Source organism: Rousettus aegyptiacus, unplaced genomic scaffold, assembly GCF_014176215.1.
Source record: "Rousettus aegyptiacus isolate mRouAeg1 unplaced genomic scaffold, mRouAeg1.p scaffold_m13_p_3, whole genome shotgun sequence".
NCBI classification, from domain to species: Eukaryota; Metazoa; Chordata; class Mammalia; order Chiroptera; family Pteropodidae; genus Rousettus; species Rousettus aegyptiacus.
This window is the reverse complement of record NW_023416306.1, coordinates 104,566,309-104,584,832: the sequence shown is the minus strand read 5'-3', so window position 1 is coordinate 104,584,832 and position 18,524 is coordinate 104,566,309. Positions and strand designations below refer to the sequence as shown.

The 18,524-nt window shown below is 40.7% G+C and overlaps 1 protein-coding gene across 1 annotated transcript in view; it reads right to left on the bottom strand.

The window, feature by feature from the left end:
* Nucleotides 1-223: 223 nt before the first annotated feature.
* Nucleotides 224-18,524, bottom strand: part of STXBP6 (syntaxin binding protein 6) — a 232,044-nt gene continuing 213,743 nt past the window's right edge. The window contains 2 exon segments of the mRNA XM_016150297.2: nucleotides 224-3,398; nucleotides 8,987-9,144. Of these exon segments, the coding sequence (XP_016005783.2) occupies nucleotides 3,375-3,398; nucleotides 8,987-9,144 (182 nt within the window). The 3' untranslated portion in view covers nucleotides 224-3,374.

Genomic DNA, 18,524 nt, shown 5'->3' with positions numbered 1-18,524 from the left:
TTAATTGGCTTAACTGCTTCACCCAGGCGAAGAAAAAATTTAACTCTTGCTGGATAAAATCTCATTATCATAATGCTACCCAACTTTATTATAATGCTAATAATCCTAACTCTTAGCCTTCTGAAAGCACACAAGATCTTCCCATTAGCAACAAAAGTGCAACAATGCCTACCTATTTGGTGTTTTATACATTTCGTAAAAAACTGAGAAACAAACTTTCATCACAGAGTTAAAATATTTAATGACAAAATTAGTTTGCTGTTATACTGAATCATGAGCAGGTGTTACTTGTCTCTGAAAGAAACAAAAATTATTTGACACCTTAGAGAGCTTCTGAAGAATAACTGTACAACAGACATCAGCAGTGTCACAATTCTAAAAATTAAAAGAGAAATCTATCTTTAATATACCATATTAGGGCATTCTGTAAATATTTTTACATAAATGCACAACCTTTGCTAGCCACAAAAGGAGTATTAAAACAGATTTCACTGTAATTTGAAGTCTAACACATCAACTTAATTTTTTAGGAGCTTAAAAAAAGTTAACTACTGATCTTGTTACATTTTACAAATACATTCTTTAATATGAAACATTAACCTGAATAACTGTATACTTCCTGTACACAGATATCTAATAATACTAGTGAAGAATACTACAACTACGTTCCAGGAAGTGATAACACTGGGAAATTTCTTTTCTTTATGCATTGTCGATACAATTTAAGGAGTCCTCCACAGAAATATAGTATCCTGAAAACTCATAGTGAAGTGCAGAAATAAAAGGAACGGAAATTAAATGTCTTCTAGGAAAGCTAAACCAAATGGATTGGTCCCAAAAAGTGTGAGTCATTTTAGCAATTTTCTCTAGGTTAGATTGTATCAATATTTTGTATTGCAGCACCTTCTACAGAGGGTGCTGCAAAGAACTTCATGTGTCATCACAAGGCTCCTGTGCAAGAGGTCAGGAGGTTCAGGAGGGTACAGGGATTGCAGTTCTGGCCTCTCCGTGGGGTGGAGGCCTATGTAGGACTTTGACACTGGGAGGTCAGGGGCATGACCACAGCCCGAAAGCAAATCAATAGAAGAAGCTAATAAATATTCAGATATGCTTTCTTCTAATCCAGCCTATTTCTAATAAGACTTAAGTCTAAAAAAATAAACAGCGAGTGAGGAAAGCGGGCAAGATGTGGAATACTTATATTTATGAAGAGTAACTACCATAGTTCGACCAGGGAGGAAGAAACTCAAATTTCACAGTATCCTTGTGACCTCATCCTCTGCTACTCTAGAAGCAGCTCTGCAAACACTAATGTTAGATAGTTGGCAATAAATTGTATTTTTGAGTTTGGCCTATTGTCAGGGGTTTTTGATTTACCCTTTCAATTATTTATATCAACTACCTCTGAAGCTAGAATCCAATTTGGGAAGATGAATCTCAATCTGTCTGTCTCTCCCTGCCTTCCTCTTTCCCTCTCTCCTACCCTCCTTCTCTCCCTCCCTCTCTGTTTTCTGAATTGAGGTCTGCAAACAAAACCTATTTGGAAGGATATTTTGGGCTTTCCTTAGAAATTATAAATGCCTTTAATGGTACTCACCAGATAACAAGTTTTTTTTTTTCTTTAAACTTTTTGGGCACCAAAAGAAAAGTGCAAAATATTATAGTAAACTTATATAGTTTTCCAATAAATTTTACAGAGCGTTCTCTTAAATTGGATCATCTCCCTAAGAGGATTCAGAAATTTGTCTCCAGCAAATCCCATTGCCCTTTTGATACGTAGTGCCTAAGCTAATTTTTTTCCCTATTAGCCCAACTTCCTATCTCCTTGGGAACCACTTTATCAGGAGAATTTAAGCTATTTAAATGAGCATAAATAATCCCAAAGTCATTTTACACCGCTATGTAAGAGGCTACAATACATGTAGACTCAATCGGCTCAATGAGTAGGAAGGGACGGAAAGGATCCTGAAGATTCAAGCAGCTTAAGAATCAAGGCGCTGTAGTGGGAGGCTGGCAATGTGCCTGGGTGTGCAGCTTGCCTCCTGTTTCAAGAATACAAAAGCATGGCTCTTATGTTTACCATTTTAACCTTCTAAGAAACAAACTCCTAGACTTTAAACCCAAGACTACTATAAGTAATACAACATTGGGTGCGTAAACCAATGTTTTTCAATCTGACTACAGTGTAAAGGCTTCATGAGTATACTATTTTATGTCAGGTTGGGCAAGCTTCAATTGCCACGAACTACAATTTGTCAAGAAACCCACACTTTAAATTACATTAAATAAATAGATATCCATAACAACATTAAAAGTTCCAAAAATCAGATACCAAGAAACTAAAGGCCATTTCCCAAGGACATTATGAGTATCTCTAAAATAGACATGACTTTGTTAAAAAAAAAAAAAAAAAGGAAAGAAAGAAGAAAGATTTTAAATGTAGTATCTTTTCACATTATCATTTACACAGATCTTTATCTGGACAAATCAATTCTTGATGAAAATCCAAGCACTTTTCAATACCAGCTACTGGAATTTGGGACAATGACAAAAGAAATAAACAGCCACGAATGTACAGGTTTTTAAATAGGCTTTTTCTTAGGTCTTTAATCTCAAATTTTAAATCTTCATATGATAATGCCAAATAATCAGCCTGGAAACAGGTAGTGAAAATATTTAAACTGTAGCTCAGAAAAGAGATTTCTATCTGTGATTCTGATTTGCTTTTTTTTTTTTTTGAATGCTGATGATGGCTCATGCAAAAGATTACTATATAAAAAGCAAAATCTAAGACTGCTGTTTCCCCTGATAAACCCAATTGTTTTCCATAATATAGATTTATGTCTTAGGATACAGAATCTTAACCTTCAAATTAAGAGTAGCTAGGAGGCTGAGTGAAACCAATCAATCATGGCTTGACTTTTATTTCCAACCAGGGACAATAACATCTGATGTCACCATATTAAAACGTCTTCCTGCTTAATATCAAGAAAAAAGATTCATGATGGCAGTTTAGACCCAACTCAGTATAACATTTGGTCCAAATTTCGTATTCAAACTAACCCCCCGCCCCTCCCCCCCAAAAAAAAACTTAAGAAAAGGGAAAACACATGAAAATATACACATACACACAGTGGGAAAAGGCAAAACTAAATGAAGCCATTGCTACTGCAGCACTCTTAGAAGAATCATTAGGGAAATGTATAAACACAACGTCTTTTTTTTTTTTATATATTAACATCTGAAAAAGAAAAACAAAAAATCTAAATGTCCATATAGGAAAAAAGAAGCAAGTGGAGGTCCAGAATTCTTGTAAAAACTGCTGAACAAACTCTTCCTTTTCTCTTAAGAGGGTCACCAGGATAGGCAGTTCCTCAACATTTGTGCTTCATGGCAAGCTAAAGAGAAAGAGGCATGAGAAAAGGGAGACGTTATTAGCAGAGGGGAGAGAGAATTCACTGGGCTGCTGCTTCCCCACGTCCACGATGAGAAGCGGCACCAAGATTCTGCTTGCTGGGGTGGATCACCATGACTATTCACAGGGGCATCCAGCAACCGTGCAATTTTCCCCCAAATCTTCCATGGAGCGCCACGTTTGTTACTCCTTACAGTGTTTTTGTTAGTGTATGTATCCAGGTGGGGGACAGTGCTGCATGGGGGTATTCCTTCATCCCACTGAAGGAAAGAACTAATGGAAAAGCCAACACACAGGCAAAATGAATGACCGGCCCTAGGAGACAGGTGGGGATATAAGAGCAAAGGCCTCTGGGTTCCCAGGTTGCTAGTCATCTAAGAAACTCAACACTCCTCGAATATATGTATTTACTGATATCCTGTAAAGTATTAAAAACTAATAACTGTAGAGAAACAATCTTCAATAATCCACTCGACATCCAGCCTGGACATTTGCTCAAGTCCAAAGCACTTGATTAAACTGTGTTACTGACCAGGGCTGAACAACGAACCAAGTCCAGACCTTGGTTTACTTCCCCTCCCACAGGTATTTGAGAAATGTGGTTTATAAATGGAAACAGCAACTACCACTGTATCATTCAACAGCTTCCCGGGCCCAGCTGGAGCTCCTGATGTTATATTTAAGGAAATGTATGCAGGTACAGAACATAAACAGCTGACATTGCTCTCCTTAGTCAGATCCTTTCCATGGAGCCCGTACACTGATGTGAATCAGAAGGCAGAGTTGAGGCTGAACTGTAATTCCTCATGTGCCCGGAGCGCGATATCAGGGATTAATCCCTGAGGTTGCAGCTAAAGTAATGGTGGGGAGGTAGGTGGCAGAGCTCTACATTTGAGAACGTTTTTTGAGCAAGGAGCAGATGATTCTCTGCAGGCAATAACTTTGTAGAAAGCCCTGTCATCTGCATCATGACCAGGTTCTCAGCCCTTGAAGTAGCAAGGGGAATCACTGTGATTCCACCCAGTGGTCCTCTGCATCACGCTGGAAGATGTTGATAATCCACTTCTCCAGTGTAACCTGGGGCAACTCTAGGCTTCCCCTCTCCTTCTTTACGTCTTCAATAAGGGAGTTACAACGGGGAGGGAGGGTGCCACCTCAGCTAGGCCACCACAAAAGCAGCACCGACATTTCTCTTGCAGCTGGTGCACCTGGGCCGAATCAGCATGTGACGAAGAGGGGACTGTGGGCCTAGCCTTTCTGCTGCTACACCAATTTCTGCTTGGACGACCTCAGCGTGGTGTCTCTGCCTAGTGAGGACAGCCTAAGTGAGGACCTCTACAGGCCTGCGGTGTGGAGTCTAACAGTCAGTAAACCGTCGGACAGTGTTTGCGAAGTCCTGAGTATGGCCAGGTGGCTAATAACTGCTGACCTCAAAGAGCTTACACGGTGGATGACAATGGCAGGACCAAGGCTCTCCCTCTGATCTGTCCCACTCCTTGACCACCCTGAGCCCCTCTGCTGTGTGGCTCCACTTCTTGCTCTCTGTCTCTAGTTTTTCTACATTATTTAGCAACGTGGAGCATTCAAATCAACACAGAGCTGTTAAGAGTTGTGCATAATGAATAATCATCATAAATATTTGATCAGTGCTGCGGTCCCGTTATCCACTGAGCTGTTAACCTTCAACTAATGGGCTTGTGCCAGTTCACCCAGTCACTAATCCTCAGCAATGATAGTGCTGCTGCTGCATCAGGCCCTAGTTACCCTACAGCGTCCAGACCCCACACGAAGGGGGGCCCAGCCAGGCGGGGGGTGGCCAGCTCAGCTTCACAGAAATGCAACTGGATTGGACAGTTGAGGTATTTTTACAGAAAGTGAAATCATTTTCATGCTACCTCTGTTTTTTTTGTTTTTTAAATTCCCTAGTTGTCAAGAGCGTTAGAATATGAAAGGCAGGGTACTGTTGCTTCCCAGTTACAAATCTGTCAAATGACCTTGAGCTCTAAAGTCACAATTGCTTTGTACCTCATGTCTATAAATATCATCTCCAACTCAGATGCTTACAGACCAATTTAGAAGTCAGAATTTCTATAGAAGAGGAGATTAAAATTTCCTTTTGATGTATTTTGTTTTCTTAATGTCTGTGGAAAGCTTTTTCTTTCAAAGCTGGGTAAACTACTCCTACATAAATACTAGTGATAATAATTAATGATAAATCATTATCATACTGGGGAGACTCTTGAGGTGCCTTCTGGCTCAGAGACCTAAATAAAACACACAGAGTAAGGACCGAGGCCGCCATTCTCTGCCAGTCAGAGAAATGCCACTCGCTGCGCCCTCCCTGACAAATGTGGGCTTGTGCAAAACAGAGCATACCATCATTCTTCTCTGTGAAAAATGTCATCTGAGGATGTCGAGGTGTGGATCCCGTTCGAGCTTGATGACTCACCACCCGTGGGGCAGGGGAAAGTGAGCAGCCCTGCTCTGTGGCTGAGTTGCATTTTCCTAAGGGCTGAGACTGTGCCAAGCCCACAGCTCAGGAAGGAACCAAGCTTCCTTAAACCAGGCTGAACTGAGCTGGGGGAGAGGGGGTGCAGGAACATTTTACATCTGCCCTACAGGAGACAAGTACCCACATATCTTGATGGCACTCATTAACATACCTGGGTCATTGCAGGAGTCCTAGAGAAAGTTAGAAGGTGGAGATTCTTTTCTACTGTAATCTAGAAAGGTGGGCCATACTCTAAAACTGCAGTCATGTGCCCTTGTTCAATTAGGAAATACGGAAGAACTGTCACCTGCAATTGCTGTCTTCTGCTCAGGGCTTTGACATGTGCACTGAGTCTCAATTTGTAAATACAGCCCACTCTTTATGAGTCAACACAGCCACATTCGTCTGGAGGGTGGAAGGCCTGGCTTCCATTTCTGAATAGTCTCCTCACGGGTGAGTCCGACATGGTGGGGGCTTGGCCAGTAAAATGACATCCTCATGGTCAGCCTACACCAGTAGGTTCAAATCAGGAAGTCCTAGTGTCTCTCTGGAAAAATAGCCACACCTTATCTAAAGAGGTCAATCTTCTCATTAGGAATACTGCCAGTGCCAGTGATTCATAAGCAAACACCCCAGTTAAAACACACGCGCGCGCGCACACACACACACACCAGCAAGTCTGGCTCTCACAATCCCTCAAATGCACTAACAGACACTAGCAGTCCCTCCCCCTCCCCCTCAGAACACAGGAGGGAAAGTCACTGGCTGGCACCAATCTTCCTGGTGGTCAAAGCAGAGGCCCCATTGCCTTTGGTGGCCTACTCTGTTTCTGTTCTGATGGATCTTGTTTAAAGGGCCGCTCTGTGTTTAGAAAGCATCAGCACTTAGCAGGAGGCATTCCCACCCCTTTTTGGAGGGCGTATCTTCCCCTCCAATCCCTTCCACTCCTGCGTTGCAATGCTCAATTACATTTCTCCACCTCCCCACCTGCACCCCCCTACTGTGCTCGTTATGCAGCCGAATCATTTTTTATGGACATAATTATAATTAATGTTAATTTAGATTTATATTTGCCAGATATTGTGCTAATAGATTTATAGGTTTAAATTCATTCAGTTCTCTGGGTTCCCTAGAAGATAGGTACTATTATTAATTAACCTCATTTTACTGATGAGAAAACTGGGGCTCAGAGAAGTTAAGCACTTGCCTGAGGTCACTGAAATGGTAAATCAAACACAAGATGTTAACTACTGTATCATACCACCCTCCCAAACACTTAGCAAACTTGGCCACAGTATCTAGGAAACGGGGGCTCCCGGGGCCAAGAATTCTGGCCATCTGGTTAGGTTGTCCAGTCCAGTGTTTGCACAAGCTCCTCTGAGGGGGACGCCCATATGGATGACCTCCAGGTATTGTCTACTCCACCTTAGGAAGAGCGATTTCACAGACTTCCTTGGTAACCTGGCTCATGGTTTAATCATTAACTGAAACTCTTGTTTTAGTAGAATTTTATCAGCGCACTAGTGATTGCTCTGTGTGGTAAGGCATAAAGGAGAATCGCCTGCACTATCACCCTTCCTGGACTTTAAGACAATTACAAATTATTCCCTTTAGCCTTCGCTTTCCCAAATCAACACTTATAAATGGTTCCCCAGACTTCCTCTGTCCACAACTTCAACCCCCGCATTTGAATCACTAAAGTTACCATTGTTACAAATCAAACCGAGGCCGGAATTCCAGCATTTCCATCTCATCACCACTATTTCTACATTACGAAGGCTACGAAGGCTACGGAGGGGACAGAGGGATGCTCTCTCTCTCCCTTTGCAACAGCCGTGGCAAGCTGAGGGAGGCTCTGGGGCTTGCGGTTTCCACTAGGGCTGCCTGCATTTTCAGACAAATCTGGCCAATTTTCCTACAGGGAACCCCAAATGGGGGCCCCAAGGCAGCAGCGCATTAAGACCCCGTCCTGAGATAGAGAACTGGCGACACTGAAGCAGGTCTGTGCAAAGGGCATGCAGGAAAGAAAGGCAGGAAGGACCCAGTCGGAAGTGGACCACGGTCTGGCCCAAGCCTGAGCTTCAAGGAGAGGCCAGCTTGGCTCACTTGGGGAGATTTTTCTTGTTATTTTTCAGGTTGTCTATTCTTGGTTCCTCAGCGGAAGTGGGGTTTTCTGTCGAAGCAAATTAATTTTTCCCCACAAAGGTCACTGGAAAAGTGTATCTGTAGGGCCAGATCGTGTGTCTGAGATGCCAGCAGTTATCAGAGGAAGTTGTTTCTGGAAACCTCAATGCGAATCACTAGCCAGAGAAGAACTGTCCTTTGATCTGAAGCACGAATCATCAGTCAACCCTCTGTATCACCTGACCAGCAGGGCCTCATCTTCCTTTTGGTTTGTGACTGGCTTAGATAGCTGGGTGCCAACAAAAACTCCCCTTTCCCTCTCTGAAAGGCACATTCTTAGGGAGTGTGCGAATGTGGATATGTGTACCTATGGTCATGATCATGTGGGAACCTTGCAGGGAGCTCTGCACCAGTCTGGTCAGCCTTAGAGGTCCACAGCCTTTTGCAGAATGGAGACCAACTCTGAGGTATGCTGCGCCCTGGGACTAGTGCTTGCTTTTTGGATGGTGAAAAGAACACAGGATGCTAAGCTCATGACCAGAAAAGGATGGCAAAGAAAAGGAAGCATGAGCAGCCTACAGCTCTTTCAAGCACTGGCCAAGGGAGGAGGGATATTCTGGGACCTGACCTCTTCCCCTCTCTCCCATACTATTCCCTGAAACCTGAATCCTAAACTTCTGGGCAGGTATTAAAGATGGCCCACATTCCCCAAGTCCAAGGTTAGACACAGGAATGAAAATGTCAGAAAGGAGATAACCTAAGAAACAGGAACAGGGGGCAATCTTTCATGCCTCTCTCTGGTACTTAACTAAGTCGCAGATGGAAATTGTATGAGGTGGGGAAAAAGGCTTGATTTTCTATCTGCCATCACAAGAAACAGATAGAAATAAAGTTTCTTGGCACAAAAGCTCCTTGACGACCCAGAGCTGAGATCTCTGCTGTTCTGCTGGACCCACCTTGTGTGCAGTTTCCGCAAACTGCTGGGCGCTGTTCTTCATGTCCTCTGTCTTCTCCTCTGCTCGGCCTAACCGCTCCCCACGCTCGTTCAAGGCCTGGCTCGCTTTCTGTACGGCGCTGGTCACACTATCGGCCGCCGAATGGAGGATGCTGTTTCCTGAAGAAGGGCAGCAAGAGCGTCAGAAGCTGGCTCGGCTGGCCTACAATGCAGAACCCTGCTAGGGGTAGCGCCCTATGAGAACAAGGCACGCCACACTATAGAAGGGCCCAGGCATCTAGGAAACAAAGCCACATTTCTTTTGATCAGACCTGACTGACTCGCTTCTTCCTAAAAGCGAGTTAACTGCAGGACCTGGGCAAATACTGAAAGCTTCTTTCACACTCCATTGCCAAGACACCACTCATTTCTGTCCTTGTGACATTCTGCTTGGGAGAGGCTAAAAAGGACCAGATCTACCCAGATTTAGGACTTGGCTTGCAAAGGTAAATGGAACTCCTGACATGTTCAGAGTATTAGATAAGTTTAGTGAGACATGTCTGAGTTTTAGGTGCATTTCCTCTTGACCTAGGGTTTAGGTGATTAACCACAGGAAAACTGGGGACAGAACACTTTTCTAGATATAATACTCTGTATTCCTTCAACTCTTCCCTTCAATTTTACCCCTTTGTCCCTGAATGTATGGCTCCACGAAAGAAGCTCCGATTCGCCCTCAAAGTCCAGAGTAGATGTGTCAGCTCCCAACTTGAATGCTTAGCCGTGGTTTGCTTGCTTGGGTCTCCTTGCCTCTGTTCTCTAGTATATAAAATATGTGTCCTCAGCAATGCACTTCATCAGTGAACTAGCCCAAGAAGAAACAGCACTCCCAGATTCAAGAGTCACGATACTGAGAAACTTGAAAACCATCATGTTTCAAGGGGTTATACATCTCTAACATCCTATTTGCCAGGACCGGGAAACAGAATTCAACAGTGAGGAACTGGTAGATGCACAACCCACTGAGAATGAACAACATGCAAACTGACAACCAAAGACGATTTATAGCTGTATTTTGTTAACACTGAGTGGAAAGATAGTCAATGGCATTTTATGTAATAGCTTCATGTCTTTAAATAAGTTTATTACATCATTTAACATTGTACCTGGGATAAACAGATCTAGCCAGACAGCTTTTAATAGAAATGTAATTTCCTCTGGTCTCAGCTGCAAGGGCTTCCTAATTTCTCCTCTGCGGAATGGTCTGAGGTTTGTGGAAAAGGATCTCGGGCAAAAAAAGGGCCTGGCCCAGAGGAAGGACTTCATAAATTGTTTAACGTTTTTCTTTAGGGGTGGATTTCAAGGGCTTCCACTATGCACTAAGGGAAGGAGAATGGGGTTAACTAAGTATTCCTCAGTTGTATAAAGCACTACAATGAACCAAGATGAATAGGCACAGATTAACAGGGGACCAGAGGGGGTGAGGCTCTGGAGAAACCTGATTAAATGCAAGATTAGAATGGAAGGTCTAGGTCTTCAGATTTAGGAGAAAAAATCTTGGTCGCCCTTTGCCTTCACATCATACTCATGACTATAACAGCTTATCACCACTGCCTACCATTTGGATAGCATTTTGCAATTATAAAACATCTTCACAAATATTATCTCATTTGACTGCCAGGAAATTTCTACTGAGAAGGCTGAGACTAGTAGAGTTAAGTGGCTTGCACAGATCATGTCACTAGGGATGTCACATGGCTACCCCGGAACCTGGTTTTCCAGTGACTTTTCCTTATTCTGTACCTTCCTCTGTGCAGATTTGGTGTCAATCCTGGGAAACAATAACTGTGATAGAACTGTGAGCAGACTAGCATAGATTGACAGGTTATTTCCCAAGGTAATGCCTGCCTATTCCTGCCCTGAAGGCATTTCTCTTAGTGAATGAAGAGTTACTGCCCTTGCTGCATTGCAAGTCAAGTGCTCTCAAGAAGGAAGAGGGCAATGGGGTGGAATGGGAAGATGGAGAGGGGACTGGAAAGCGGGGAGGAATGAGGGGAGGGCACAAGAAAAGCACCTGCTGTTCCTTCTTCCTTCCATGTACCCCATAGGGAAAAGATGGGGCAAGGAATCTGCAACATCACAGCTAGGAATAGCTGGCATTAAAACAAAGAGCTGCTTGAATTAGCTTTCATAAAATGAAAAGGGTATACAACCAGACTTGTCTTCTCCCACTGGAATTGGCCCTCATGGTTTTCTCAAAGGTTAGACACATCTATGTTTCTGAAATGAAATTGCTATGCATAAGCCACACTACTTTCTTGTCATGACTTCTTTAACTTTATTCAGGATGTCAGGGAATAGTGTACCCTGTTTTATATAACACTATTTAACCAACAGTCATTATAACTAAAAGAGAACCAGATGTTACAACTAAAAGAGGGAACCAAATTCTGTCTTCACTATTCAGAGATGACACTGCTGACCACTACCAGTAGAAAACCCACCTTTAGTTATCCTCAGGCATGTGGATGGACTTGAACAAATCTCACTGTCTCAGGTGACATGACCTCTCCTGGTTTTAATTCTACCCATAGTTCAGGCCCGGTGAAGTCCTATCACCTTTATCGAGCTTCAGGACAATTCTCTTCTTTCCTTCCTCTCAACTATCTATATCTTCCTTGGATGCTTCATCAATGACAGTCACGGACAACTCTTCTACCTCATTTCTTCACCTGTAGATGCAATGACTTCCCAGAGAGATTATGAATTCCCCCAGGTCACCATTTCACTCTGTCGACTATTCCCTAAATCTCGAATTTTCTCTTCTTGACTTGGGTCTTCTCTTGCTTACTTTCTTCTCTCTGGCATCCTCTTGCTAATTCTGTAATTCCAGGGTTCTGTTCTTAGCCATTGTATCTTATGCACTCTCCAGACTTTCCCTGGGACACTTTTACTCGGCTCATGGGTTCACTGACCAAATTTTTCTTTTTAGCTAGGTTGTGCTGTTGAGTTCAAGACTCATATTTTTTTCTAACTGGACAACTCCAGCTGAGTGACCCAAAGTCATCTTGAAATCAGTCTGTCTAAAAGTGACCACATTATCTGTCCCTTCATACTCGCTTTTCCTTTGGGGTCCCTGCTCAGTGACTAACCCCACTATCTTCTCAATTCAGAAGTCTGGAAGTACAGTCGAGATTCCTCCCTCCCTTTTACCCCATACAACTCAGGGTCACCTGCTACACATCCCTCTGCTCTCTACCACCCTCATCGTCTCTGCATTGATCCAGTCCATCTCGTCCTCAGAGTTATAGTGACAACCTTTTGTCTAACTGTCTCTATACCTTTATTGGCCTGTCTTCCACATTTCTACAGTAAACTTTCCAAAAGGAAAAAATTTTCCCATCTCCCCACCACTTCAAGATAAAACTGAGACTTGTGCTCTGCTCTCTCTCTCAGCTCACCTCTTAGAACCCCATCTACTTGCCCTCCTACCTAGATCCCCTAACCCCATGCCTCACCAAATTACCTAAATTTTCACAAATGTGTCCTTTACTTACCTATATGCCTTTGTACTTACTGCTACTTGTCTGGAACTCTGTTTCTCCTGTTAGTCTTCCCACTTACTCCTAAGTGCTTCAATACATATACTTCAGATGCCTTTCTTAGGAAACCTTGTCATATCTGGCCCATCCCACACCTTGCTGCCCCCAACACACATATTATCTTGCATCTATTTCAAATGGTGTATTTATTTTCCTGAATGTAACTGCCCTCCTTGAGGGCAGAAACTGTGGTCTTTCTCATTTTTGTATTTCCAATCCATGGCACACAGGCACACATTTAATAAATACTAGTTGACTTAAAAACAGGAAGTATATATCATCCTTTTTATGGTTTCTTCATGCTTTAGCAGAGAGTTGGACATACAATGATCTAACTAGGTCCTGAAATTTTAAATATGCCAAATGACAAAAGGTTTAGTCTGTGTCTAGTGAAGTTAACTATCTCCTTTAGAGATTGTGCCAGAAATTTAATGAATTAAGTCAACCACAAAATACAAAAAAGGAAATATTTTTGCTATAGCAAAAGTAAAAGGGGAGTTTATAAAAAAATATGTTGTTACTAGCCTTAAATAGCTTGATAAATCCAATACAAAAATGACAGTTGCCTGAACAGCTACTATTTCTAGGTATTTGCTAAATTTGCTCCCACAACCACCTTAAGAGATGGGTGTCTGGTCAACTGCCTTTTTACAGATGGGTTTAATGTGTGCCAAGGATTACACAGCAAATGACTACTAGCAGACCTAGGTTTCAAACCCAGGAAGTCTAGCTCCAGAGCCTGGTCTCTTATTCACTGTGTTAACTGGCTCTCATGGGAATTTTTCTATACTGAGATTAATGACATGGTCTGTACTAACTGTATGGAAGAAGACTTCAGTGCAGTAGCCTAATGAATTTCTTAAGATCATGATACAAAACAAAGCATCCTGCTCTTATAAGTTAAAAAAAAACTTACCGTAGAAAATTTAGAATATATGTTACTATAAAAAGGCAATAAAGTCAGGTAATATTCAATTTTTTAAGAGATAATCATGATTTACACTTATAGTATATTTTATTGTGGTAATTTTTCTGTACATGCTTTTCTAAAACATAGTTGAGACTATAATGCATATATTTAGTTTTATATCCTATTGTGGGTACTTTCCCATGTCATAAAAAATTATTTGAAAATACCATTTATAATGGCTGCATTACACTCCTGTATTCAACTTTTGCCCTTTCAGACATTTAGTGTGTTTCCAAAAGTCTTACTTTACTTCTTGCACTTATATATGCATGTGCATGCACACACATACACAGACACACAAAATCTTTGCTCTTGTCTCTGATAATTCTAGAAATGAAACTGTGGTTCAAAGGACAGATACATTTTTGAGGCTCTTGGTGTATGCTGAAAATTGCTTCCCTGAAAGATTTGTTCAACATTCAGAACTATTCATTTGAATGCACGAGCACCGTTATGTTGACACAATTGGCAGAATGACTTTGTAGGAGTGACTTAACTTCTCTAATCTTCAATTTCCTCATCTGTAAAATGTTAAGTTGTGCCATCCACCTCAAGTAGCTATTATGGAAATGAAGACAAAGATGTATACAAACTGTCTGTACGTGCTCAATGGACACGTGTTCTTCCATCTCCCTAAAACTGAATCTGTCCTCTAGGAATTTTGGGAAAAAGTTCCCAAATGCCAATGTCATTGCACGTCTCCCTCTCTTTTGTCCTATCTCAGGGCTAAGTATCTTGAGGCTCTCAGGAGACACTTCTTGGCTCAGCATGTTGCTTAGAGAGGGTGCTGAACACATACTCATTAAATCAAGGCACGCTTTGTAAATAGAATGCCTGACTCAAAAATTGGGGCCCTTAACACTGTGTTGAGTTAAACCTGGAAATAAAACAGTCTCCCAAGGCAGATAGAACAGTAATTCTCTCTAAATAGACAGGAAGCATATTAATACCCAAATTTATTCATGCAGTCTAAGAACAGGCTGTCAACCACAGCAAATAAAGTAAACTGCCTTTAGAATTACAAACTCTGGAGAGTGCAGCAGAGACCATTCTTACTTCATCAATGTCACAGTCATACCAGTTCCACTTGGTATCTGCTTTTAAAAATATATATGCTGGTATCTTTTATGTTAATGATTTACAAGACTGAGAGAGCAACTTAAGATAAAGCCATAACATTATATTCAGTAACTGTTTAAAAATACAATTAAGAGAGATTTAAATGTGTAGAAAAATGAGAGAAAGGAGTAAAATATATAGATAAGTAACAAGAGAAGAGAAAAGAGGAAACGAATTTTTTTAAAAGTACACAAAACATACTATTGGCTCAAATATCAACATAAATTCTTCTAGTCATTCTAGACTTCAGTTTGTATCCTGGTAATCAAAATTTCTAATTCCACAGCTGGTAAAAAGGCAATTTACATAGAACTTTTAGCAGCTACTTCCTATGTCAGATACATAGGTAGATATTTGAAATGCAAAATAATTATCCTATTTGGGAAAAAGATAGTGGAAAAATCATCTAAAAAATAAATGATCGATAAATATATGCCAATATATGCTCATTTCAGAGCACTCTCTTAAAATGAAATCTATTAATAGTTTTACTTGGATTACTTTTATTTCATAATCAATTAACCATTTAGAAATAACTGTACAATAAGTCCCATTTACCCAAACTAACTTAGAGGAAAATCAATTATGAAAATAAAAACTATATATATAAAGTAGATTTGGGTTCTAATATAATAAACTCAAAAATTGGTAGGAAGATCTATTATATTAAATCTGTTACTAGGTCAGGAACTTCAGTAATTCCAATATCACATGCCCAAAGTGTCTGGTAATAATTTATTCTTTGAGTAAATGGTCCCTATTCTATTTTCATCTGTGGTATTACTTTTCTTAGCAAAACCATTTCATTGTTTGACATAAGGTAAACCTAAGTCTGGTATTAGTGCCATTCAAATTAATTTAACTAATATAAATCTGTGGGATTCAACTAATATTTTTTTCCCTTTTTTCTACTTTCAGTATTCATGCAGTCTAAGAACAGGCTGCAGAGTCTTTACACTAGAGGACATATTATCAAAAGAAAAGTCTTATGAAGACCTGGTTCCCTGACCATAGGGTCTCTTCTCAGTTCTAAAGCCACTCTGAACCATTTACACACTATCCTTCTTCCTGAGATGAGCGCCCACCTCCATCCCTATCGGTCATAATTCAGTTGCATGGTAATTGTGATGCTTCTAAGAAGGTTCTGCTTAGTACTGTGACTTGCACTACACATTTTACAAATGAATAATAATTGAAATAATCATAATAATAGTATTAACTTCCACTTCTACAAACAGAGTGATTAAATGCAAAGCCTATCTGGTAAAACAAGTTGGTTCTTAATTCACAGAACTCCATTAATATCTGTGGGTAAATCACCAAACTCTTTGAACATTACATCAACTAATCAATACTAATCACACTGTTATGCTTCAATGTTGGACAATGTCTAGGATCTTCTTGTAAGATGGAGATTCTTTCAAAAGGTTAAATTTTATTCGTACTTTCGTGGTACTGACTGATCAGATGCATTCTGATCCAAATCCAGGTTATGTCTACAGCAAGCCTTTCTAAAAGAAGAATTGTGACCCCATGCTGGGCATACAGGCAGTGAGCCAGTCACTCACAGAAACAGCTCCTGTTCCCTGACCGTCTACTGTGTACAGGTGCTATAGTAAATTGTCATATTCCTCAAAGGAATATATTCTTTCCCTGTTTTACAGTTAAAGATACAAGTGCTCAGGGAGGTTAAGTAGCTTACCCAATATCACCCAAATTTTGATCCCAAAGCTCTTTTTTATTATTTTACAATAAAAATTGTATATATTTAAGGTTTACCACATACTTTGATGTATATATACTACACAGTGAAATGATTACTGCAATCAAGCTAATTAACATATCCATCTCCTCATGGTTACCATTTTTTCTTTTTTGTTTTGTAGTGAGAACACATGAAATCTACCCTCAGCAAATTCCCAGTGTTCAATACATTATTATTAACCATAGCCAACATGCTGTGCATTAGATCTCTAGACTTATTTATCCTACATAACTTCAACTTTGTACCCTCAGGCTAATATCTCCTCGTTTCTCTCACATCCCTGCCCATAGTAGCCAGACACAGAAAGAAAAAAACAACGAAAAATCCCCCCTAAAACCCTAACATGATCTCACATATATGTAGAGTCTAAAAAAGTCAAATACATAGAAGCTCAGAGCTGACCCCAAAGTTTTTAACAACTGTCAGAATTTCCCAAAGTGGTTGTGTGGTTTTAAAGAGTCCTACATAAAAAACTCAATCTATTATAAAAGGACTTATTGAAATACTGATCTAGCTGGCTCCTATATTACACAACTTAGGAAAACCTTTAATATGCTAATGTAAATTGTCAGTCAAAAGGAGGTATGGGTGGGAGCAGGAGAGATCTGTTTGCAGAATTTTCCAAACATTTATTCACAGGGTCCTTGTGCATAGAATCCGCTTTGGGAAATGCTACAATAAACTATACTGACTCCTAAGTTGAAGAAAAAGAAAACGAATCCGGGCTGTCCTCCTAAGTTTAGTAATAGATGGACAAGTCATGTAATTACATTAAAAAAGGCTTGCTTTATAGAGGCAGCAGAACAGATATAGCATGCTGAATGGAAGTTCCAGAATTATCTTTTGTCTCAAGTTGGTGGCTAATTTCAGGGACCATGAAGCTTGTTTGTTGCCTGCAGCTGGATGGCAAAGAAAAATGAACTCAGAGCTCAGGAGTACTTTGTAAACCCATAAACTCAAAAGCCTATTTGAAGGAGATCTTGGAGTTATCTATTGCTGGCATGGCCAAAGGAAGGAGAATGGACCATTCTACCTTCTGCTGGTGAAGTTAAGGTAATTTAGTGGAACCTCAGCCTGTTTGCAAGTCACAGGGATGCTCCACAGCTGAGACTCAGGAGGAAACGTGTTGCTCCCCTCCTTGTCTCTTCCCAATTCACTGTCTCAACATTCCTGATGGCAAAGGTCAAACATTTAGTATTTTATTCATATACTTTAAACATCTGAACTTAGGATATGTAGAAAAATTTACCGGTCCTTTAGTATTCATTTAAACTTGGTCTTATGGACATAATCTGAGTTTGGAGCATCAGCAGAATGAATATAAGAAAATTTCTTTTTGTTGTGTTTTGTTCAAAGAATACCAGGCTCTCGGAAGGGTGGCTGAAAAGCAACTTGAAAGAGGGAATCCTTGTTCTAAGGTTAAGAACTTCAAGTGGCTCTACATTTGGTAGAATGGATTTTGTTCCCTGTCTTTGGTACGTATGGTGACAAAGCAGCTATGATCTGCGGCTCTCTGCTCTTATTATAGTTGGAAGTCAGTGTCTTTTACTTTAATAACTACGATTTCAAGTCCTAATATGTACAATTTGAAAACCCTCTACAATGCTACTGGCCCAAACCAATTCCATTCAACATGTGGAGCTTGCTGCTTACTAGCCATGTGACCTTGAACCAATAACTTATCCTTATGGGCTTCAGTCCATTTCCTCACCTGTAATGGGAGTTGGTACAAAGTTATTGTGAGGAATAGATGAGGTGATGTACAAGTGGGGCACTTAGAGCAGTGTCGGAATATAGCAGTCACTCAACTTTAGTCATTATCAAAGAGAGAAACTTCAGTTTTCTGGCACTACAGAGTCTCTTAAGCTTTCCATTTTAGCTCATCTTTCTTTCCCTACTCTCATTCACCATGAATATTCTAGAAGGAAGACTCTGCTCTCACTATGACCATTCATTCTTCTCACCCACTTTGAATTTTCGGTGAAGTGGCTCCCACACAACTCCACCTCTCAGCCTTATTAATGGCCTATCAAGTTCATTGCCTGTTTTAAGTTTCCTCCACCTGGCCACTGGACCACTCTTTTTTAAAAACCGCTCTTTCCCTTGG